We start from the raw sequence: 25,900 nt of genomic DNA, 5'->3' as shown, positions 1-25,900 counted from the left end.
AGCAGGTACACTTGGTAAAGCAACCTCCATCCTTTCATGTATTTATACATGCTCCTGTATTTTCACTCAATGCATCTGATGAAGTGGGTTCTAGCCAACGAAAGCTTATGCCCAAATACATTTGTTACTCTCTGTGGTGCCACAAGGACTCCTCGTTATTTTTGCTTTATTTTAATGTATGTTGGAGTGAGAAAAATAGAAGCAGGAGAATAACGTAATTTAAATGAAAGGCAGATAGACATGGGGGCCCTGACATCAATGCCTGTATCTCCCCCTCTCTTCTGGCTGATGTTATCACTACCAGGAAGGCTGGTTTTATGGAAAGATGAAAAAGAACTTGTGGTGAAAGGTCCAAGAGGTGGATCTATTAACCCTGTGAGAACAATAATTAGATCCCAAGAAGGGGGAGGTTCTCTAACTTTCATAAGAATCTGGCCACTGTGGGGTGTGAGAATGTAGAAGCCGCTTGCAATGGACAGTGGAGAGCTGAGATGGTTGCCAGATGATCCCTTAACAATCTCACAGATAGTACAGAGTTCTTTAAATTCAGGAGATGGTCCAGTCTGTCTAGAATCTTTGCTTGAGATGGTGATAACTGGTGGTGTTATGACCAGATCATGAATCTCTTCAATTTAGCAGCATAAGTATGTCTGGTAGAGTCTTTTCTGCTGTGGACAGGGACACTTTGTACTGCAGATGAGCAGGTTCTTTCTACTGAAGTCAGTCAGCCAGTATTTATGCTGTGAAGTGTAGGGAATATGGGATGATGGACTTGGCAGTGCCTCTATATTATGACCTCTAGTTGGAAAGCTATGCATATTGACGGCTGAATGGAGAGATTCTTCAGGCCTGATACCAGAACTGTCTTGGTCATGCTGAAGCTACCATGATCATTATGGCAGAGTCCTGTCTGAGCTTCCTGAAAGCACTGGGGATGAACAGAATTGGAGGGTAAGCGCATAGGAGGCCTGATGACCATGAAATCAGAGATGCATCACCCCTGACTTAGTCTCCGTCCAAACCAGAAATGTTGACATTTCCTTTTTGCTCTTTTGGCAAAGAGATGTATGCTGGAATGACTTCACTTGAGAAAGATGTCTTGTGTTGTCATCTATCAACCTGTAATGGTTGTCCGAAAACTGCTCACTAAGGTGATCTGCCAGCACATTCTGCTTTCCTGGGAGATGAACAGCCTTCAGAGTAATTTCATGATGGATACAAAAGTTCCAAAGATGTACATCCTCTTGACATGAAGGAGTAGACCTTATGCCCCAATGCTTGTTTACATAAAATGGCTATTAACTCCAGGACATTTGTGTGGAGCCTTGCTTCCTCTGGAGTCCATGTGGCTTGTGTTTGTGATCATCTAAATGGGCTTTCCATGCTAAAGTAAAGAAATCTGTCACCAATGTTTTTGATGGTAGTGAAGGGTAGAATGGTTGTCCCTTTGCGGACTTTGAAGGGCCCCTTCCACCAATTTAATGACAGGACTTCTGGTGGAACATGTATTAGGATGGACAGGTAATGTTTGCTTAGCTGATACATAATACAGATCTCAAACACCCTTGCATGCAACAGAAGTCTGACAGGCTGAATTACAAATGTGTCCTAGCAGTCAAAAATGTTCTCACTGATATCCTGTGGTAAACGTGAAGGTCAACAGATAGGTCTAATATGACTTGGACTCTCTGGTGGTAGACAAGCCATCACTGTTAGGAGACCAGCATGACTGCTCTAAATTCTATTTTTTGTGTTGGAGTCAGTATTGACTTCTTTTTGTTTACTTTAAGGCCTAGAGAGGCCAACAGTTGCAGAGTCTGTTAAATGAAGTCTATTACTTGCTGGCGCAACTTCCCATGAATAAGCTAGTCATCAAAATATGGGAAAACTTGGACTACTTGTCTCCTGAGGTAAGTGGCCATCACCACCAGCCGTTTTATGAATACCCTTTATGTCGTTGGTAGGCTGAATGGTGATGGCCTGTGCTACTAGTGGCAATTGCCCACGTGAAACCTGAGATATCTTCTGTCAACTGAGGTTGACCAGCAGAGAGGGTGGTGTGGATCCTGATGACTTCCTTCTGGGAAATTTCAGACATTTCCTAGGTGTTTCCAGGCTGCCTGTATTGAGGGTAAAAGGATTGCCTCTATCATGGTTAGCATTTAAATCTCAGTGTGGCATACGAGGCCTTTAGGTTTCATCTGTTTTCACACTAACAAATTCAAATTCTTCAAAGGGGAGATCCTCAACTGTTATTTGAGCTTCTTTAAGGATCCCTAAATTGTGGCGCCAGGAGAATCTCCTTATAGCAATTGAGGTGGCCATAATCTAGAGCAGCAGTTCTCAACCAGGGGTCCACGAGCCCTTTCAGGAGGGCTGCGAAGCCCCACCACTGAAACCCAGTGCCCCCCATGGGGTTGAAGAGGGGAGCAGCATGGGGCTAAAGCCCAGAGTTCCAACACCCCCCATGGGGCTGAAGCCAGGAGCAGCGCAGGGCTGAAACCCCAATCCCTCTAACAAACCCTGCAGCTGGGAGCGGCGTGGGGCTGAAGCCATGAGCCCCAGCCCCAGCATCCCTCATGGGGCCAAAGCCAGGAGCAGTGCGGGGATGAAACCCCGAGCCCCACAACTCCCCTGCAGCCAGGAGCAGTGTGGGGCTGAAACCCTGAGCTCCCCCATCTCCCTGAAGCCAGGAGTGGCAGGGCTGAAGCCCCGCTGCCACAGACAGAAACTTTGAGCCCATGGGTGGAGTTGAGGGGCACAAGAGTGTTGTCCCCCAAGCTGCAGTGCCTTACCCAGAGTGGGGTAAACCTGGGGGCAGCTCCACCCCCCCACCTCCTCCTCTTCCTCAGGCCCCACCCTCTGGCCAGATCCTAGGCAGGAAGACAGAGCCAGGCAGTTAGGGGCAACTACTCATCTGGCTGATGGTGCCATGCAGTGGGCAGCCGTGGCATTTCCCGATCTGCTGCTGGTGCCTGGGGTTGTGTTTGCTCCTCATCTCCCAGCCTCCTTTGACTGCTCATGCAGCTAGTCAGAGCTGCCCAGGCAGCTCCGGACCCAACAGAGCCCTCAGGCAGTAGCGACCGGCACACGGCCCCAAACAGGTGAGTGGCCTGATGAGGTGAGTCAGGGGCTGGAGGTGGCACTCCCTCCCTGGACCCTGCTGTGCAGAGATGGCCCAAGCCCTGCTGGCCCTCCCCCCCCCCCCCCGCATCCCCCAAATAGAAGTCAAACTACTCCTATGCCCCAGGGTCCCACCCCGGTCCAGATGGCCCCCTGCTGGGCCCCAGAGTTTTTCTAGCATGTTGAGGGGAGCCTCAGAAAGAAAAAGGTTGAGAACCCCTGCTCTAGAGGCTGTATCTGCAGCATGCAGGGCTGCCTGTAGGGATATACATGCCATGAGCTGACTCTCAGCCATGATACACGTTGTCTTGGGGAAACTTGTCTATAAATTTCGTCATAGAATCCCAACAAGGCTTTGGGATGATGATGATTCTCATTTGGAGGCTACATGTTGAATAATTCTTTTCTCCAAATACATCTAATTTTTTGGGTTACGGGTCATTAGTGTTGATTTTTGCTGATTCCAATGAGACCTTTTGTAACCACTAATGAACCCAACGAAGGATGTGTCAAAAATTGTTCAAATCCCTGGACAGGAACTTAGTAGCAATGGTCTGCTCTCTTCAGTGTTGGTCGTGGAATGTCTTGTCGACTTCTGGGGTGGAAGCTAATGACTCAGTAACTTCCACCTCATCCAGTGACGATGAGGATTATGGACTAGGGCAGGATGGTCTTCTGTCTGGGTCTCCTCATCTGAGCCTTGACCAGTCTGTTCTGCAGGTAGTGGTGCAGTTGGTCTAGTTGTAATGCCCCTTGTTGATGCAGGCCTTTTAGCATGATGCATTTCCCTTGGAGCCCTATAAGGCCAACAGTGCTGGTTGGCAAAAGTGGCAGATATTCAAGGGGTAGGGTATCACAGAATAATATCCCTTCTTGAACTTCTGTGTCTGTGGTAATAGGAAGCAACCCATGACATTCTCTCAGGTGTGAACTATCCTGAATACCTAGACGAGGAACAACCTGGTGAAACCTCCCCTAGTGGTTTCAGGGTAGGAAAATGCATATTCCTCCAGAACAGGAGCTGTACCAATTGGTGTGCTGGAAGCCCTCACGGAACGTGCTTTGGCTGGTACTGTAGATGTATGCAGTACCAGTGTCAGGACAGCTGTTGGTTCTTGGAGGAGGCACCTTCCCCACCACTAATAGTGGGGAATTTGGTATCAAGGAGACCAACAGGTCTTTAGACGCTGTATTGGATTTTGGTAGTGTATATGTTAGTACTGAAGTCAAATTAAGTAGACTGTATTGGAACCAGGAGCCTTGATGCTGAGGAGTCAGAACCAGGCATTTATGCAGTACGACAAAAGACAGTCCTGGGGCATGAAGACTTGTGCCTGAATGGGTGCCAGTGGGACCGTTTTGGGGCCTTGTGTCACCTTTGAACTCTGAGACCAGAAACAATTTGTGGCTCTTAACGTGAAGAATCTGGTGAGGAGCAATCTCTGTCTCTTTTCTTTATGAACCTTGTGGTCTTTCTTCCATCACTTGACATTTTACCATACGAGGAGAAATAATCTTTAGAAACAGAAACTTCGACCCCATGAGTAGCTGATGACTGCTCAGAGGTTTCCGCCCTGGGCATCCTGGAGCCTGAGAAGGAACACAGATTTCTCCAAAAGAAATGTCTTTATTAAGCAAGACTCCCTAGCTCTCTGGGTTCTCTTAGAAAAGGATCTACAGATGGCACATCTCTCTGTAATGTGCCACTTACCAGACACAATATTCATCTGGTGTGCCCATTAATTAGGGGCACGACAGCCTTGCACAAAAGGCAGCTTTTGAAGGCTGGACTGTTCAGTCATACTGTATGTCTAAACTGCAGTCCGAGGGGTGACTGCAGCACGCATAGGTATACCCTTAAATCTAGGCCACTAAAAATAACAGTGGAGATGTGGCAACATGAGTTGTACAAGCCCACTGGGGACCATACTTGGATTGCTAGCTCATGCTGCAACCAATGTCGCCATATCTTCACTACTATTTTTAGCTGTGCTAGTAAGAGTAAAGCTAGCATGAGCATGCCAACCCCTGCTGCAATCACACCTCTCGGTGCAGTGTAGCCAGACCCAGAGAGAGTGATCCTCCTACCCCCTCAGGCAAGCAAAAAGCAGTTTCCTTACAAAAAGGGGAGAAAGGAAATGAGATCAAATTACTAACACTAAAGCTACTCACTAACTATTTACATAGTTCCCAGTGGAGCAAAGAGATTTGAACACTAAGTTCCAATTCATAGCCAAAGGAGGTAAGAAGGAAGCAAAGGGCAGCTAGAGCTGTCCTACCCTTTACATCCTCCGTCAGAAGCACGGCCTCAACAGACACTGCTGGCCAAGAGAATCCAGACTTGAGTACTGGGCACATGTGCACCAAGAGTGGAATATATATGGACCATCCATCTTGAAGAAAAATTTTCTGTCTCTACCAGAGCAGAGTGAATAGTTCACCAAGAATAATAGATTAAACAAACAAATTTAGACTCTTTCAGCTCATAAAGTATCTACCAGGCAATTGCAATGGCCTTGAATTTATTAGTTACTCAAATATCTTTTTTAATTTTCTACTTTATGGATTGATCATCAATACCCAAAATTCAAGGTTAGTTTTGATAGGTCAAATAAGTCACCTGAAACTGTATTTGTTCTCTAAAAAGAAAAGGAGTACTTGTGGCACCTTAGAGACTAACAAATTTATTAGAGCATAAGCTTTCGTGAGCTACAGCTCACTTCATCGGATGCATTTGGTGGAAAAAACAGAGGAGAGATTTATATACACACGCACAGAGAACATGAAACAATGGGTTTATCATACACATTGTAAGGAGAGTGATCACTTAAGATAAGCCATCACCAACAGCGGGGGGGGGGGGGGGGGGAAGGAGGAAAACCTTTCATGGTGACAAGCAGGTAGGCTAATTCCAGCAGTTAACAAGAATATCAGAGGAACAGTGGGGGGTGGGGTGGGAGGGAGAAATACCATGGGGAAATAGTTTTACTTTGTGTAATGACTCATCCATTCCCAGTCTCTATTCAAGCCTAAATTAATTGTATCCAGTTGAAATTGAGCTGAAATTGTGGAAAAGCAGCATCGCTTACCCCATAACCTCAGCCATGCAGAACACAGTGCCATCCACAGCCTCAGAAACAACTCTGACATCATAATCAAAAAGGCTGACAAAGGAGGTGCTGTCGTCATCATGAATAGGTCGGAGTATGAACAAGAGGCTACTAGGCAGCTCTCCAAAACCACTTTCTACAAGCCATTACCCTCTGATCCCACTGAGAGTTACCAAAAGAAACTACAGCATTTGCTCAAGAAACTCCCTGAAAAAGCACAAGAACAAATCCGCACAGACACACCCCTGGAGCCCTGACCTGGGGTATTCTATCTGCTACCCAAGATCCATAAACCTGGAAATCCTGGACGCCCCATCATCTCAGGCATTGGCACCCTGACAGCAGGATTGTCTGGCTATGTAGACTCCCTCCTCAGGCCCTTCGTTACCAGCACTCCCAGCTATCTTCGAGACACCACCGATTTCCTGAGGAAACTACAGTCCATTGGTGATCTTCCTAAAAACACCATCCTAGCCACTATGGATGTAGAAGCCCTCTACACCAACATTCCACACAAAGATAGACTACAAGCCGTCAGGAACAGTATCCCCGATACTGTCACAGCTAACCTGGTGGCAGAACTTTGTGACTTTGTCCTGACTCATAACTATTTCACATTTGGTGACAATGTATACCTTCAAATCAGCGGCACTGCGATGGGTACCCGCATGGCCCCACAGTATGCCAACATTTTTATGGCTGACTTAGAACAACGCTTCCTCAGCCCCTCAGCCCCTTTCTCGTCCCCTAATGCCCCTACTCTACTTGCGCTACATTGATGACATCTTCATCATCTGGACCCATGGAAAAGAAGCTCTTGAGGAATTCCACCATGATTTCAACAATTTCCATCCCACCACCAACCTCAGCCTGGACCAGTCCACACAAGAGATCCACTTCCTGGACACTACGGTGCTAATAAGCGATGGTCACATAAACACCACCCTATATCGGAAACCTACTGACCGCTATTCCTACCTACATGCCTCTAGCTTTCATCCAGATCATACCACTCGATCCATTGTCTACAGCCAAGTGCTACGATATAACCGCATTTGCTCCAACCCCTCAGACAGAGACAAACACCTACAAGATCTCTATCATGCATTCCTACAACTACAATACCCACCTGCTGAAGTGAAGAAACAGATTGACAGAGCCAGAAGAGTACCCAGAAGTCACCTACTACAGGACAGGCCCAACAAAGAAAACAACAGAACGCCACTAGCCATCACCTTCAGCCCCCAACTAAAACCTCTCCAACGCATCATCAAGGATCTACAACCTATCCTGAAGGACGAGCCATCGCTCTCTCAGATCTTGGGAGACAGACCAGTCCTTGCTTACAGACAGCCCCCCAATCTGAAGCAAATACTCACCAGCAACCACACACCACACAACAGAACCACTAACCCAGGAACCTATCCTTGCAACAAAGCCCGTTGCCAACTCTGTCCACATATCTATTCAGGGGATACCATCATAGGGCCTAATCACATCAGCCACACTATCAGAGGCTCGTTCACCTGCGCATCTACCAATGTGATATATGCCATCATGTGCCAGCAATGCCCCTCTGCCATGTACATTGGCCAAACTGGACAGTCTCTACGTAAAAGAATGAATGGACACAAATCAGACGTCAAGAATTATAACATTCAAAAACCAGTTGGAGAACACTTCAATCTCTCTGGTCACTCGATCACAGACCTAAGAGTGGCTATACTTCAACAAAAAAGCTTCAAAAACAGACTCCAACGAGAGACTGCTGAATTGGAATTAATTTGCAAACTGGATACAATTAATTTAGGCTTGAATAGAGACTGGGAATGGATGAGTCATTACACAAAGTAAAACTATTTCCCCATGGTATTTCTCCCTCCCACCCTACCCCCCACTGTTCCTCTGATATTCTTGTTAACTGCTGGAATTAGCCTACCTGCTTGTCACCATGAAAGGTTTTCCTCCTTCCCCCCCCCTGCTGTTGGTGATGGCTTATCTTAAGTGATCACTCTCCTTACAGTGTGTATGATAAACCCATTGTTTCATGTTCTCTGTGCGTGTGTATATAAATCTCTCCTCTGTTTTTTCCATCAAATGCATCCGATGAAGTGAGCTGTAGCTCACGAAAGCTTATGCTCTAATAAATTTGTTAGTCTCTAAGGTGCCACAAGTACTCCTTTTCTTTTTGCGAATACAGACTAACACGGCTGCTACTCTGAAACCTATATTTGTTCTCTGACTGTGATAGTACTCCAACATGGATATTTGTATATGTGATTGTGAATTCTGCTTTCAGTGCACTTTTTTTTTTAACCACTAAAACTTGAATGAAGTCCTAATGAATATTCACAGTAAATGTTGTCATTATTTTGCCCAGCACTGCGTTCTAGATTCTATAAATACAGAAGCAATATCTCAATCATTCATCACCCTGAGGCAAAATGTTGACACAGATGTACAATAACTAAAAGGGACATTACAAGGAGAAGTAAGTGCCCACAGGTATATCACCCCAACTTTTATCAATTCTAAACCTACAGATCGCTTTTTATGCCTTGAAACACAAAATATTCCAAGGCAATGTCCATCCATATGGGTTAGAAAACAAATCAGCATCTTTCTAGATCTAGGAAAAGTGCCCATTTCCACAAAACAGATTGAGGATAAATTGGAAATCATGTCCCCACCCAACATGGTTATAAATGCTGCAACAAGCAGAGGCTTGTTTGGTATCCCTGTGGAGAACTGGGACACATTTGCATTATTTTTTATAGATATCATATGCCCCTCAGTTTATGTGGGTGACATTATCCTGCCTGAAGGCCAGGAGTTAAATCAAAGGCAGTTGTAAAGGGGAAAACAACCAGGAAGCAAAACAATGGCAAAGAGAAGGCTCTGAAGTGCGGAAGCTATCAATTGCAGAATACCCCTTGTCTGGCTCCCTCCCGGTGGAATGGGTTGCTCTTCCCAAAGCAAAAAGATTGGAATCCTAGGGAGTCCTAAATCTCAGAGACCCTAGAAAAGGGTTGGAGGAAGGGGATTGCAGAGCCAAGAGAGGTTGCTCTTCAAGGTATGTCGGGGAAAGCTGATAGACTGATTGAGGCACAGAGACAGGGAACATGCTGCAACAGGGCAGTGTGCTTCTCCCTGCTACAGAGGGAATTAGCAGGGCTGAGAGGTACTTATACAAGCAGGCAAGGAAAGTTTAAGGCATAAGTGTAGAAAAGTGTAAAAAACTTTTATTGTTTTACTCTCTGCTCTACATGCTTTGTACCTTTGAGGAATGAATAAATAACACTTTGTTTTGCAGACACTGTTTCTGTCTCACTGCAAACATACACTGTGACGGGCTCCCCAAGTGAAACTCACACATGTCAACCAAATTGGGCCTGTGTCATTAACATGGTTAGAAACCAAGGGGCTGCAGCCCACAGAGACAATCTAAGAGTGGTTGGGCTGCATGATTCCACCCAGAGTGAAGTGCAGAAAGCCAGGTTTACCATGTAAGGGGGGCACTCAAGAGGGATTGAATGGGGTCTAAGGCACATTTTGCCCAGTAGCCATGACAATCCCAATCATTAAAATGTACAATGCCACTTGCACCTCTGTAATTTTAAACAGTGGGTACACACATGGCCTTCTCCAGTAAAAATTGCACAGAACAAAAAACAAAACAGAATTGATTCTGCCCCCTCCAGACAATGCCAAAATTGTGGACTCCTAATACCACACGGAATGTGTGTGTGTGCGCGCGTGTGCGCGCGCGCACTTACCAGGCACAGCACCAAGATGTCGCAGGATGGATCCTGTATTATTAGGAAGGACTGTAAGGTTCCACCCATGCCTGTTGAATGAAGTGATACACACATTGTTATGCGTCTGCATTAAAAACAAACTGGTCTTAAAGTTGCTCCTCATCTCAAACATTTGTAGTCATTGTTTCGACCTATAGTCTTATATGGATTCTGTGCTGAATAGAATAGCTGTAGCATAACAGGCAAAATACCATAAAAATCCAGATTATTCATCTAACTTTACCTTGAGAATGGTTCAGATTTTCCAACAGGAAAGCCGCTCCCATGTGTGTTGGTATCCACTTTCCCACAGTGCACTGCTACATGGCAATCCTTCTGTTCCACTAACCTCCAGTACTCTTGCTATAGCAGAAGAAGGCGGTAGTAAATTTTTAGTCCAACGGACAGAGTGAGAAAATTCCTTTAAACGTTCACCAATCAACAGAAGGTTACAGTCCACTGATACATTCAGTGTTGCTCCAACAAAGCATCTCCTCTTAGAGACAGATATACAGAACTTTAAAAATAACTATGAATTAAGACTTAACACCCCTTTTGAAGACTGTTTATTTCCATTTTACAGATGGGGAAAACTGAGACAGAGAGCGGTTAAGTGACTTGTGAAAACTCACACAGGAAGACTTTCGCAGAGACAAGAACAGAACTCCAATCCCCTGACTCCCATGCTGGTGCTTCAACCACAAGACCAACCAACCTTCCTGCCTGTCTTTAACTTGTCAGTGTCTTCATTGAAGATATTAAGTAATGTCAAAAGGAAGAGCAGAGACATCTTCATTCTCTTCCTGCATCAGACACCTTCAAGCAGTCTACTGTGCTGCTTTGTGATTTAACTTTGCAGAGCCATCCCTAAGTCCTCCATAGGGAAAGATTTCCCATCCCTAAGTGCTCTTTTGCTCCTCACCTCTATTTCAGCTACCGAAGGCTCCTTGCTGAAGCACATGTTCATGATGTTTCTTGCCGTCCGGTAAAAGGTTGTTAAAGAAACAGACCTACCCTGTGAATCAAGAGAGCACAATTAAAAGTGAAAATAAAAATGGTACCTTCACCCCCCACCTCCAGTTTTATTTACTGTGCAAACCTTACCTTCCTCAGCCCAAGACCAGGAGAGGGGAAGGGACAGAATGTTCTCTAGGAATAGGTACAACAGAGTCCATTGATCTAATATACATTTCTTCCTGAAGCAAGTATCTCAAATCCCATTAAAAGCAGTAGGGAACTCCAGCTTTTATCATGGCAAGCAGCAGCTGATACAGAAAGTGAGCCTATGCAGATGTCATTTTAAAACTTGCACCAAGTCAGTTTCCATTTTTAAGGTCTCACTTTTTAGGAAAAGTGTTTTAACCTCATTTAACCTATTTTTCTGTGCAAACAGAGGCTGTTCATGATAGAACATGCACTACATGGAGAACAGGAGGACACAAAAAGGATGACTCGGAGCTATGTTATACTTTATATTCAGTAATTGCATGTACAACAACAAGGCAGCGAGGCATGGTTCAATAACAATATTATTAAGACCAGGGATTGGTATGGAGGGGCGGGGGGGGGGGGGTTCCAAAAGCAAAATAGTAAAATGTGTGTTGTTTCCTTCCTCCACTACTTTGTCTGCATGATGTCCTTTAGATTGTAAGATGGGTGGGACAAGGAACTGTCTTATTTTGGTTCTATACAGCACTTAGCAAACTTTTGAATATTCTTTTACATGTATATTATTCTTATATATTAGATGCTCACACACACATATAATAATAATCACATTTTCAATGTAACAGAGATCCACAGGAAGACATAGCATCAGCCCTTTGTATATCTGCAACCAGGTTGCCAAAGATCTTAGTAAAATACGGTGGTCAAGTTCTCAGTGTATGAAATCCAAGTTTGCAATTTGGAAATGTGTAAAATAAGCCTTAAAAGTGTTTTTCTGTTAGTATTATCTGAGACCAAGTTGAAGGCTTACAGGAAAAAAGATCGTGTGGAGACAGGAAACATGACCCCCCCTTTAAGGCTTGGGGATACTGAAACCTGCCTATACCCTCTGGTGAAAATGCAGCCTATATTTAGGTGCTTCAAGTTCTTCTATCACTCTCGACTAAGAAAATAACCTTGAAAGCTAAAGGATGTGAAGGATGACAGCACTCTGCCAAAAAACCTAGCAATATTTTGGTCTAGCCACGGTGATATGTATCGATTGTACTAGGCCAGGCTAAGTACAAGACTTAAAAAGGAATTCCTGCTTTACAGCATGAAGTCTATCCCTTGTCCCCATATCTACCTCTCTCCTTCCTCTGACATCAAATTACCTTCCCTCACATTTGCCAACCTTCTTCCTCTCAAAAAATAAAGGAAAACCTAAGAACCAACCCTCCCCCCCCCCCGGATCGAAACTTCTGGTAAATGAACATTTAATTAGTTGGATTATTTTGTTTTTATTTTTTTTAAATGGTGAAACATGATCTGCTAAGTTGCTAAGACTGTATTTCTGCTTACTTTGAGCAAGAACTCTACCCAAGAGTAAACCAGGGACAATTACACAGCAGTTTGTTGCTGTTGGTTTTTTCCTATAAGAGACTAAGTCTGTTGCTAAAAAATCTATGGTCCTAACATTTTGTTTTCGTTTGGTTTTAAACTGAGTGCAGGACAATTAGCTGCTACAAGAAGTCTGTAAAATGCCCAGGGCCCCAGACTCTCATAAACCTCTGAGTTGGATGCTCTGTGATACAATGAGCAATTTCCTTCATCTTTTACTGCCCTTGTGAATCTTTTATTGAGGCAGGCTTTGAAAACAAATCCTCAAATCGCTCTGTTCCTACAGTCTTCGAACTTGTACATATACTTCCCTGATGACAAGCTGCTAAGAAATGCTCTATAGAAGTTTTTAAGTTTAAGATGGTTTGCCTGCCACTTTGTCATACAAAAGAGAATAGGATTCAGGACTGATACTCCAAAATTAACTATGTCCTCCAAATTCTGAGATGGGAGACTGCCCTATCATAGGGAAGAAACCTGCATACAATGGTGGACAGAATTGTTAAAAAGATTGAAGTTCTTGATTTTCTCAATCAAAAAATTTCACATCCTTCCACCTCGGCCCAAAAATCACAGAACATATAAAGGCTGATGAGCTTTCTACATGAAAAATATGACAATATTTTCTTGAGGATCATTAAGAGAAAATATTTTAAGGCATTGCACTCTATAATGGAGCTTGCTGAAAATAGACTCACAATACAAAATTATTACTGAAGTGCAAAACACCTTTTGAGGCCCCTGAGAAGATCTGAACAGTTGATACTAAGGATCCTCTAGGAACTTACAAGTATTAAGCAAAACCTTTGAAGCAGTGAGGAGCCTTAACAGAAGAATAGCTGAATGGCAAAATTATTTTGTGATACTTCTTTCTACATACATTACTATTAAGGAGAGAAAAGGGAAAGGTAAGAGTCCTGAAAATGAACTCAGGTCAGGAGTGCCCAGACTACAGCTAGATGAAATTTTTCAGACAACATTTTTTTTTGCTGAAAAACCCAAATTCAGGTCAACCAAACATTTCCTGAGTTTGTGCCACTTTTAGTGAATTGTTTTGGTTTAAACTAATTGTTTTGTCATTATCCAAACAAAACACCCAAACCCAGATTTTTTGCTTTCTAGACTCACCAGGGGAGTTAGGCATGTGAAGGAAGAGGTAGTGGTGGTATGGGAAACCCAGGTTTGATCCCAGCTCTAGAGCAGGGACTGGAACTCAGTCTCTCCCTCCCAGGTAAATGCCCTAACCACCAGACTATTGGCTATTCTGGGATGGGGGTATCAATATCTCCTGCTGAAGCAGTTTTACTTTGTATAAATAATTAGTCATTAGAGCAGGGACTCAAACACTGGGTTCTCCCACCCCGCAAGTCACCAGACCACAGAGTCACACCTTCCCTCTCTCTCTCTGGCCCAATGACTATTCAAGTATTTTATCAAAATATTTTAGTACTTCTGTATATGGCATTGGTGAGAACTGTACTGGAAAACTGGTGGTCTCTTCCTAAAAGTATGCCCCAATATAACCACAAGATATTAGATTTGATGCAGGAATTACCGGGTGAAATTCTATGACCTGTGTAACCTAGGCAAGGACCAATAAACACAATGGTCCTTTCCAGCCCTAATCTATTCATTTACAAAAACCTTTCTTAAAGTGGAGCTAAGGTTGCTGTCACACAATAGGACCTTCCTATCCCTATACCCTTCTGGAACATAAGGCTTCAAAACTCAAATATTAGGAAATATTCACTTACGGTCTTCTCACATATCCCCAAAAGAATGTTAGTGTGATAAGAAATGCCACCCCCTCCCCCGCCAACAAACATACTTATGCAAGCCAGGGGATCTGCAGTTAAAGTGCTGTTTCATTCATAATGAAACCACACAACCTTAGCTCTAATCCATAAATAGTACAGCTCAGCTAAGGAATCTGCACGCTGTGGCTGGGAGCCACACTTGACTCAAGCAGAGCAGCTGTTCATTCTGCAGAGTCAAGAGCAAAATATAATCTTAAAAACAAAAATGAGAGTTAAATTTTAGAGCTTGTTCTCGATGCTAGACACCAGTTCTCACTGCCTGTTTTTTCACCTACCTCTCTACAGAAAGATATAAGACGTGTTGTGATTTTAGTAACAGAGCCAGAGTTTAAGGCTAGAAGTAAATATTTTGGGGGGCTGTGTCTCTGGAACCCCTTGAGCAAACATTCTCAAATGTGTATCATATATTCTACCCTGGCCCATACCAATTTTCAAACAGGTTTGAGTCTGACTGTGTGTGTGGTTTTAAGGAGGATTGCAAGTTGGGCTGTAAGCAGAAAACATGTTGCAATGTTCTCTATAGTACCACCGTGTAATTCAAAACTTCATGGTCTGGTTTGGTTCTTGTATATTGACTGCTTTTGGTAGACGGGGGTAGCATGAATCATGTCAGCCCTAAGTTCACTAATATTTAATCGTTTACATGCTAAATCACATGTACATTTTAAAAGTATATTTATTAAACTTCATTAGACCTATAATTGGTCATGGCACAGTGCCAGGGGAAGGACTTAATGCCTTCTCAAGGTCCCTTCCAGTCCTACATTTCTATGATTCTATATACTGGGTCTGACATTGCGAAGTCCTAAGAGCCTTCCACAAGGTTCTGAAAGCACGTCAATGAGAGTTTAAGAGCATTTAGCACTTTCCACAAGGCATTCAGAAGTTAGCAGATTCAGGCTTATTATTACAGTGTTCAGGTAATGGCTGATTAAGATATTTCTCTGCACAGACTCACTTTTTGTGTATGATCTCTCATCTCCCTCTAAAATATAACTTGGGGACTTTATACTGGCAAGCAGTGGGGTGGTGTTTTGTATGTGAAGATCAGTATGTTTCATTTATTATTAAATTCAAGATATTAAGTACTAAAAAGGCCTTTTAACTATGCACAGGGAATATCATTAATGTAGCTGCCATTAGATAAGGCTTGTATCTTTTAATGTGATAGAAACATCATTAACAGTTTGTTTTAACATGAGAGTGAGAAGGGAGCCCCAGAATTGTATGCTCTTCATCTGACAAATTCTAATGCATTGCTGTGCAGAAGAAATGTGAATGAACTGTCTTAAATGCAATTCATGAGCTTAGTCAGTCTCTCAATAGCTTAACAAAAACTACTTTGAACAGTAACACTGGGAATGCTATCTGTTTTCATTTCATAGTGACAGGAGTGAGACTGGGGAGGGAAGAGTGGTATAGCAGCTTACTGGCCACAGACAGTAAGTACTGTATATCTCACTCTCAGCACTGCTAAATAATTCAATCTAACTAAAAAGTACACTGCAAGTTGTGATGCCAATTCTTGCTCAATAGTGGAAGGCTGCCAATAAAATACAATGAAAGAGACAACAATCCTTTGTAAAAGGATTTTAAATGTGCTGGAGGAACAAGCATTATGACCATTTATGCTTAGCAAAATTTGGCATCATGGTTGAAAATACTGTTTGCATTTCATTTTGCACTTTCTAAATCTTGTGTATTTTTAGCTACATTAGTTTTGATGGCTCTATCAAGGGAGTGGTACTCTGCTCATTGAGCAACTGGCAAGAAACAGGCGTGAGAGAGCAGAACGTTACTTTAAACGTCACTAAAAATGAAAATAAATGTTGTGTCTTCTAGGATAATTGCTTAGAGTATTTCTTACAAAGAGCCAACTCCATAGATAGGAGGGGGACTAGTGTTCTATGCAACACATACACAGAAATAACGTTTTCTAGTTTGTCAAGCTGCAGTAAAATCAGGATGGAGTTAACACCCCCTCATCAAACTGCCTGCAGCAATTAATAGTCCAGCCATTGATGCTGGAACAACACTGTGGCCCACTGGCCAACTCCAGCTGGGTCTTACCACAGTGCAGCACAGAGAACATCTGTTTCAATGCTTTTACAGAAGAAAATCAACAGAAGTGGTCTTTACTACCTTGTATATACACTTATGTAAGTCGCTAAGAACTCCCTTCTCCTCCTCCTCCTTCTCAATCTCCTTTTCCTGAGCGAAGAGTCGCCGCCTGCCCGTTTTCAATGGGATATCAACTTCTTTTAACTTGTTACGGAAGCCGTTTTTGTGAACCACACCATTGATGAGTCCATTTTTGGGCTCGAACCGGGGCAAGGAATGGAACTTATAGGCATTTTCTGAGTGTCCCTCCAAAGGACCTTTCCTCTTCTCTAAGATCTCCTTTTCCAGCAGGACTTCCTTCTCTAGTTTCTTGTGCTCCTCAGAGGAGAGGGAGTCATAGGAGAGCAAGTACTGGCAATAGGCTTCCTGCAGCTTTGCTAGCCTGTCCTGTGCAGTTCTGGGGATGCGTAGCATATCTGCCAGCTTGTTCCATTTCTTGAGGTCAGTCACTTGCTGCATGCCGCCCATTTCATTGATCAGCTGGAAAAAGCAGGCCAAATCTAGCTCACAGCCTCCTGGAGTCCATGTGTGTGGGGTGGTGGGGAGGGAAGAGGGAAAGACAGGAAACAGTTAGGAAAAATTTTGGCAGACTGCATTCAACATTTCTTTACTACTTATATAATATCAGATTCTGTTCAGGTGGGACAGTATTTTCTCAAAATCCTCAGTAATGCAGATACCAAAACAGAACAGAATAGTCAAATAGTCAGTGTTTCCATTTTTAAAGTGCCCAAATTCTGACTAAGATACTTGGATTGTCAAGATTATTAAGTGGATCATATTTTGGTGTTCACACTAACCTTCCCCACAGCTACTTTTGGCCTCCATTTTGGGTTCAGTTGCCAACTCACAAATTCAAGCTCCAACTCTGCCTGATTAAGAGCTAAAAGAAAAGGAGTACTTGTGGCACCTTAGAGACTAACAAATTTATGTATTTATTTATTTTCACTTTATCGGAATGCATCCGATGAAGTGAGCTGTAGCTCACGAAAGCTTATACTCAAATAAATTTGTTGGTCTCTAAGGCGCCACAAGTACTCCTTTTCTTTTTGTGAATAAAGACCAACACGGCTGCTACTCTGAAAGCTGATTAAGAGCAGGGACTTGAACATAGGTCTCCCATATTCCAGGTGAATAACCCTAATGATACCCAGCTATTCTGAAGTCTTGCCTCCCAATCTCTACCCCACCCCATCCCCTGCCCTCCCTGAAATTTAATCCACTCAGAAACCTTCCCAGTGAACATCTAGTCAAAACTGAGTTTCCACAAAAAGTTTTGGTTTTGGTGAATCAGCATTTCTGACAAAAAAAATCCCCAACCGGCTTTATATAGGTGTAGTTCAGAGTTTTTAACATCTGTACAACGTTTTCAAAATATGAAGCATTATATAAGAGCTAAGTATTACTATTAAACCATTTTTCTACATTAGTAAACAAAAACAAGGGAAAAACCAGGACAACAAACTGAGGAAAATGGAGATTCACATCTCCATAAGCATCACAAACATGTTTCTGTCAACTCAAACAGATGAAATGTGACTGATCTAAAGTAAAAAGGCTCCAGATGGGTCCACGGAGTGGCATCCTCTAGTAATTTAGTAAAGACGATCATTTGTGTTTTACACTGTGTATTAGTTTTGGAAACTGGAAGATCATCAGGAGAATTATTCATTACTTTCTGGGAAACTTCAATCAAAGAAAAAACCAAAGACTATACAAAAGCTTTTAAAATTCTAGCATAAAGACAGTCAAATTAATGATAAACCTTCCATCCAAAAATAAAAATTTTAAAGAAAACCTCAGTATAACACTTAGTCTAAGGACAGAATTAATCATTAACAGAAAAAGGTTCACAAACTGGCCAAAAACTGCCCATAAATAAGGAGACAACTGCTACAGGAAAAACTAAAAACACAACATTACTGTCATCAACACCGTTCCAAGTCATCCTTATCTCCTCTTTCCATCCTGAGAAACATTAAGGATTAGCAGTCTCTAATGTGAATTTAATACGGCTTGGAAACAGTACTGTAAAACAGAAAGAAGTACCATCATTCTAAATGACTCCGCCACTGCTGTGATGATAGCTACCTCCTCTCAAGCCCAATCAAAAGTCTGTCCTGTTCAGATTCTTCTACTATGCCCTTTATTGTAGCATCTGAGCTGTATGTGTGCATCTCCTGCAAATTAGCCACACTGTCTCACAGTATTTCATAGCTGTCCTCAGATTTCTTATCTCCTCCATTCTCTTCCTGGACAGCGTTTCCCTACCCTTCAGCACCTTCCTTCAAGGCAAACTCAGTGACGAGGCTCAGAAGCCTGGAGACACATGGAAAAATTTTGCGCAGTTTTTGAACCGTGCTGCATGTGAGGCAGACCATTTTGGGGAGAGTCCCTTATTAAAATGTTGATAGCGCATCACCGGTTAGATGACCAGAATGCCTGTGATTAGACCCCAGGAGTGTGGTTTCAGTGCTGGTGCTGAAACAATAGGCAACGATTTTCCAAGTGTGTGACAAAGCTCTAGGGTAGGTCCAAGGGCAGAAAAAGTATGTCCCATCTCGCAACCATTCCTAGTTAAAGTAGTGCAACTTCCACCTACGAGGAGAGGGATCGTGAGAGCAACATCACGAAAAAGGAAACAAATCTGAGAGGTTCTTGTTCTGTTACATTTAATCCTTCATGAAAAATAGCACTCAAGCAACACACAGCTTTTTTGCTCATGCACACCGTTGACAAACTAATGGAAGGTATATGGCCTGCATGAAGCTGAGTAACATTCCTTCAATTCTGAAAGATTAGTGGCTCAGTTTCATATTAAATGGCTTTGTAATACAACATAAGTATCTGCACGTTCTGTTTAAATCACCAATTGCAAAACACTTCATCATATGTTTAAAAATGTAATATTCTCAAGCACAACAAGATGGAAGATACTTTAGAATGTCAGAGCTTGCGTTCTCTCACTGAATAAGTATGCTGTACTGCTGTGGGTGCTTCGCAACACCTGCCCTTGTTAAAGATTGTTAAATGGTTTCCATTACAACTTCATTTCACGTGGTCATAACTTTCTGAAATATTCATTTTTAGGGTGAAACATCCAAAGGCTGGCCTCTGCCTGCGGGTTAATATATATTTTAAGTTTGATAGAAAAAAATTTAACCCCTTTCTTCTTTTTAAAAGGGCTCATCGCAAATGGCTGAAATTGGAGACTTGGCACAGGTTTCTAAGGACTCATCTGACTGTTTTTAAAAAATTGTTTTGATTTGACAATGTTGGGATTATTTGAAAACTGCAATACTGAGCAAGCTCAGTAGAAAAAAAAATGCAAACAAATTTTCAGGTGTGCATTTAAAGCCAAATCCTGGCCCCATTGAAGTCAATGGCAAAACTCAATGATCTTCAGTGGAAATGGGATTTGGTCCTTACAACAGGAATATGCATGTGTGCACACTTGTTATCTCAAAGAATTTAAAGTCTCTACTGCTGAAGCCAATATATTTCTAATCTGTGTGCTCTGATTACCTTCAGAGTTCTTTTCCCCTTCTCCTCAACATTTTGTTTTAATTTGAAACTTAAAATACATAGGAAATTAAATGTGTAAAGATTAATAGTAACATAATCGTAAAGCTGTGAGATCAGGTACACAAGAGCCAGGAAATACAATCAAAAAATTAATGTTGCGTCAGTAGGTGTTAACGCTGCCATACTGCACATGTTGTATTTTCCTCTTTCCCTTGCCAATGTAACATGAATTTAATACTCCTTGTTATTAACATACAGCCATTACAGATATCAGAAATGCCAAAGGATCAATTTAATGCTGCTAGAGTAATCTTAACTTTTGGAATTCCCTGAACTTTTGAGTATTTCATCTCACAACCTAATATTACAGCAATCCTACTTTTCTTCAGGGATTGTACTGTAGAATACTAATCTTTTCTCCTTTTTCTTAAATCCTGCTGATATATTGTACTGCACATTACAGAGGAGTTCTTGGTATAATCTTGCAATGTCTGAATTCTTTTGTTTTCTTGCTTTTTCACATATTTATGTTGTGAAAACTGAAATAAAGTTTTAACATAGAAAAAAAGTGTTGTGTACACTTGAGGTAGAAAGAAAGGAGATATCTTTAAACAAAGTAATGTGCATAGCTGCCTCCCAGGGAATAATGTCTCAACCACAAAAGCAGTGCCTTAAGTTTTTAAAGGTCTCCGAGTTATAACTTGGTTAGAAGTTACTAAAAAAAGAAATGTTAAATAAAAATTTGAAGCAACCAAGATAAATTTATTATATTTTCTAGGCTGCTTAGAAAAAGCAGATTTAAAGATAATTTGCCTAAAGATTAAAATGTTTTCCTTAACTAGCATGTATGTTCTTTACCAGCCATTGTCACCTTTCTATTACTTATGTCATATCTGACAGCAGACTATAAACCAAGAATTCGTTTAAATAAACGATTCTCACTCAGGCATTAGCCATGGCAGCTACCTGCTGGGAGAAATAATGAAACCGCCATTTTGCAATGAACCACATTTTACTGCCTATTCTTGACACTTAATGGTTGTTAAATGTCTGCAGGTCACTAGAAATTTGTGATCTTAAGTGTCTGGATAACCAAACAGAAGTCAGTTCAAAAGACCTTTTTTTGTTGGGTTGGTTGATTTTTTTTTTTGTTTGGTTTTTGTTAAAAGCTTTTGAAAGGAATTCTGGAGATGGAAAAAGTCAGATTCATTTTCTAGTTTAGCAACACTCCATAAACTTGAACAGAAGACTCCTAAAAACTTCCAAGGTAACTTTAGATCAAGAATCTTAATATTTATATTTATTATTCTTATAAGTAAGTGGGAGAGAAAGGAGAGGGTCTTGAAATTTGAGTAGAAAGACCCTTGTAGCCTTTTGCCCTAGGTAAAATCAATGAAGAATCAGGCAGTATTAATGTGCTTAAGTGAATCAGCATGGAGAAGCCTGCACTACACCCACCTGCACGGCACCTGGTCTATGAATAAACAGAGGAACATCCAGCATCTTGCAGTTTCACAGGGATTCAATTAATCACAAAATCGAATGAAGCACAAAATTTACTGCACAATGCTTATAAACCGAAGCAAAAGACCAGCAGGAGCCACAGCCCTTACCGATGAGTGGGAGCTCATCCATGGTAATGCCCTGAGATTTGAGGTGCTTCTTGATGCAGGCCAGCCGCTGCACGTTGGGTCCCCAGCGCCTGCTGAGCTTGTGTATGTGCTGAATCTGTGTCACAAACCGCATTTCATCATTCAACTTGCACTCAGGTCTCCAGTCTGCAGGAGGAATCACCCTACACATCCCATACTTCTCTACCTGAGCTCGGACTGACTCAATGTATATCAACGGGTCATGGAATTCCTTCGTGGAGGGCCGAAGGATGGGAATCTCATCCATCATTGCCCACCCACACTTGCTACTACCCTTTTCATGCTTTCCTGTTGAGTCGTGTGGCTTGTGCAAGGACTCAGTTTCAGAGGTAGAATGATTTTCACAGGAGGCATTTTCAGTTTTACCATGTGCTTGTTTCCCTGGCGTATTCTTTCCAGCAGTGGCTCTTTTCGGCCTATTTCTTTCCAGAATCTTCTCTGGCACTTCCTTTTTCACATGTCCATTCAGCAAGGGCTTTTCCACAGCTGCCTTTTTGCTTGCAGCTTCTGTCAAGCTGACCGCCCCTTTCATTTTCTTGGTGGGTGACTGTATTTTGTCTATATGATTCGTCTCTTCCAGCCTCCTCTTAGAATTGCGCAGCCCCTCCCTCAACTGTCTCCCCACCTCCTTAGTGCATGCCTTTTGGTTCAACTTGCCATTGACCTTGACACCATTAACAGCGATATTGTTAGACTTGGACGCTCCAAGGGATAGCACCTGTTTGCGGGTTTTTGCATTGCTACTTTCTGTTTTCCCTGAGATTGTATGGTGAACAGGTGAACTGGGTTTGTGGTGATTTAGTTTGGTTTCCTTGACCAGTTCTTTCTTGGCTTTGGTGTATGTGACGGTTCCCTTTGTCACTGTTGCAGTGTACTTCACAGTTTTGGATGGTGAAGGTCTGACTTCTCTCATCTTTTTGGCACTGGCTGCATTTGCACCTGGAGATGACATTCGAGTGATTCCATTGACCTTAGAAACCTGAGAAGCCGGAAGTATTGTGGAGGAAGCAGAAGGAAGAAAAGAGAAAACAAAAACTAATTAATAAAAGACTATTTGAATGGAGACACCCATAGAGAACCAAATCATGCAGTCCTGACTCCTAAGTGAGGTCTGCAGGATATGGCCCTCTTAGGGCAATCTGCATATCACAGGTTTCACCCAAAGAGCAGAGCAGGATCTGGACACTTTTTAAAATAAAACCAGAACTGAAAACAAATAAAGTCAAGCCTGCTGTCACAGAGTATGAGGCAGGTACTTCTGCCTTAAGGAGAGGATCACCTGACTCATGCAACTCTAGTTAAGAACACTACCCCATTCCTTATCTACTGTAAAGTCCCAGATAGCATCATGAGGATGGATGCTTAAGTCTATAACTAAAAAGAACTAACCACTCTGCTGTATCTACTATAACTACTGAGATGGACATAGCTGGTTAACATCAATGGAAGGTGCACAGAATACCCACCCAATCCCCTCCTTCACTGATATGAGATTTATAAATCTACAAATCTGAAATTTATATTCAAAACACAAACATATATTTGTCTATATTTCTGAAATACTATGTATGTACTTCACATGATTCCAACAGTTAGAGAAACCAAAGCCCAGACTCTTCTAAGGAAGACCTGTTTACCTGATGGTTTCAGGTTTCCCTGTGAGTGTTCTAGATAAATGGGGGTTTATATTGTATATTAAAAACTAACCATTTAATTTACAATTAAAAATGCATTTGTGAGCCTGCCGCATGACCTGGGAAGTGCTGAATGTGAGACCTGGGTAAGATTCTTTTTGGTTTCTCACTCCCTGGAGGAACTGTGACTGGGAGAGCTGTAGGGGCAGCCCGAGAGTCAGGGTGTACACTGAGCATCCCCTTCTGACTTTTTTTTTTTTTTTTTAAACTTAGTAGAGACTTCAAAGGAAATCCCAGGCAATCATGTAGGAGGGTAACTGTGACACATGGCCTCAGAAAAATAGATGGAGGGAGAATGGAGGAATCTTGACAACTTTGATAAGACACCTAAAACATTCCCCTTCCCAAAGGCAAAAAAACATTGAACTACTTTATGAGTTTTAGGCCAGAATTATAACTGCCAAGATATAAATCCCCGGAAAATTGCATTTATTATGAAAACTGCAACTTGTAACCAGTTAGTGCCATTATAATGCTTCGGCATAGCAAGAACATAGATCTCTCAGAGCCTGTTATGAAGCTGAAGGGGTTCATCTGACTAATGCTAACTAACTTTCCACCCTACCTTATGAGGGTGCTTACAATGTTTTAAATCCCGGTTCACCCTACAAAGTTATTTCAAAGATGGTTCAATCTGCTTTCAATATTATACCTGTACTAGCGTCTTTTACATTTGAAGATACATTTCTCTTCTAGATTCCCCAGCAGTAAGCCAACCCTATAAGGCTAAAGAGAACTTGAGAATTTCTTCCAACCTGTCGTCTTTTTAGATTAGCTACAATGTTATGGTTTTGAGATGCTTCATTTGCTCTTCTGTCCTCCCTCCCAAGAACCCCACAGCTACCTCCCATATGTAGAAAGAGCATGCACCTGGCAAATTTACATACAGAAATATTTATGGCCCAGAACAGACCATGCTTCAAACTATGTTAGGCTGCAACAAGCTTCTTCAACTGAAAACAAATGGAACAAAGAACGTGGTCATAGCCATTAACAGAGCATTTGGAGGATTCAGGGTTTCACATTGGCAAACGTGAAATTCTGTCTGGCTAGCACCCACCTAAGCTTCCTTTGCCTGTATTTGTCTCTCAGGATCCAACAGATGTTTGGTACCAAAGAAAACAAAATAATTGTAGTAGGCATTTTCTTACCTTTCTACAGTTGATATGTCTCCCCCCCAGTAATCGCTAAACCAAACATACACACACTGAGAGTCAGCCTAATAAACTGACTGCCCTCCCAGCTGCTCAGGTTCACCACATGGGGTCTAGTGACACAGCTCCATCTCGCGGCAGTGCTTATACTGAGCACATAAGAAAGAAGTCAATTTAATTCAGGTAGTAACAAAGTGATTGACAACAGCCTTCACCACTCATTAAAGTTTTGTGCTAACAGTGAAATCAGGCATACAAATACACTTGTCTCTAGTTTTCAGCTACCCTCTCAGTTTTAGTTGAGATAGATAGAGAGATAGAGAGATCATTTGTCTTCACACCACTCTTGTTCATGGTATCAACCAAAGTACTCTCCTACCAAATGAAATTTTGTTAGCTCTTTTAATGTTAAACTGTATGGGGCCATCCCACAGTCTTGCAGCAATATCTTTTGGTCTTCACAGAGGAGCCATCAATGGATGCAGAATCCAATGGATTCCATAGTGCAGGGGTTCTCAAACTGGGAGTCGGGACCCCTCAGGGGGTTATGAGATTATTACATGGCGGGTCGCAAGCTGTCAGCCTCCACCCCAAACCCTACCTTGCTTCCAGCTTTTATAATGGTGTTAAATATATAAAAAGTGTTTTTAATTTATAAATTAAAAACAAGGGGGGGGGTCCGCACTCGGAGGCGTGCTATGTGAAAGGGGTCACCAATACAAAAGTTTGAGAACCACTGCCATAGTGTCTCTCCTAGCTTTTTTTTTTTAATTAAAGCGTTTAAGTATTCCTTCAAGACTGTTTCTTAGATGTGCATTAGTGTACACATGCCTCTACACAGCACCTAGGATCAATCCTCTCTCACACACTCTCTCTCTAAAAACAAAAAATAGCTTATTAGAAAAAATATATAATTGTAATTGTTTGAGCCCAATAAGACATCAAGCTTTCTCATTTGTTTACTCATTCATTTGCATTGGTAGAGTTGGAGTTTTGCAGAGCCAAATTATCCTATTAGACCAACAGAGGGCCCTATTGAACTAGATTTCCTCTCCCCACAATTCCTTTGGAGTTGTGGGGGAGGTTGGGGGAAGACAGCAGGGCAGAGACAGTGCAGTTGACAAGAGCAACTGCACACCAGAGAGAAAGAGAAACATCTGTGGGTCTATAATGCTCTCTACCTTTGTTTCCTATAGGACAACTAACCCACTCAGCATCCCCTGCCGTCACCACCAGCAAAAACATGCTGAAAATAGAATGGTCCTGTGGCTGGCATCCTAATGAAACAACTCTCCTCTTTTTGGAAAACTCTAAAGAATTCAACAAAGATTTATCAGAATCAGAAATTTAATGGTGTCCC

At 42.2% G+C, this 25,900-nt stretch overlaps 1 protein-coding gene and 1 long non-coding RNA gene across 2 annotated transcripts in view; one reads left to right on the top strand and one right to left on the bottom strand.

Annotated features, from left to right (window-relative positions):
• Nucleotides 1-25,900, bottom strand: part of JARID2 (jumonji and AT-rich interaction domain containing 2) — a 315,117-nt gene that overhangs the window by 29,466 nt on the left and 259,751 nt on the right. Inside the window, exons 7-11 of the mRNA XM_038389592.2 lie at nucleotides 21,654-22,671; nucleotides 16,537-17,030; nucleotides 10,953-11,045; nucleotides 10,275-10,393; nucleotides 10,010-10,080 (exon numbers count right to left, since the gene is read on the bottom strand). Coding sequence (XP_038245520.1) covers nucleotides 10,010-10,080; nucleotides 10,275-10,393; nucleotides 10,953-11,045; nucleotides 16,537-17,030; nucleotides 21,654-22,671 — 1,795 coding nt within the window. The remainder of the gene's footprint in view (nucleotides 1-10,009; nucleotides 10,081-10,274; nucleotides 10,394-10,952; nucleotides 11,046-16,536; nucleotides 17,031-21,653; nucleotides 22,672-25,900) is intronic.
• LOC122458762 lies at nucleotides 94-15,483 on the top strand. Its single transcript, XR_006278999.1, has 2 exons — nucleotides 94-1,910; nucleotides 10,614-15,483. It is a non-coding gene; the product is annotated as an uncharacterized LOC122458762 (long non-coding RNA).

The sequence above is a fragment of the Dermochelys coriacea genome, chromosome 2 (assembly GCF_009764565.3).
Source record: "Dermochelys coriacea isolate rDerCor1 chromosome 2, rDerCor1.pri.v4, whole genome shotgun sequence".
Classification (NCBI taxonomy): Eukaryota; Metazoa; Chordata; order Testudines; family Dermochelyidae; genus Dermochelys; species Dermochelys coriacea.
This window is presented reverse-complemented; position numbering and strand designations above follow the sequence as displayed.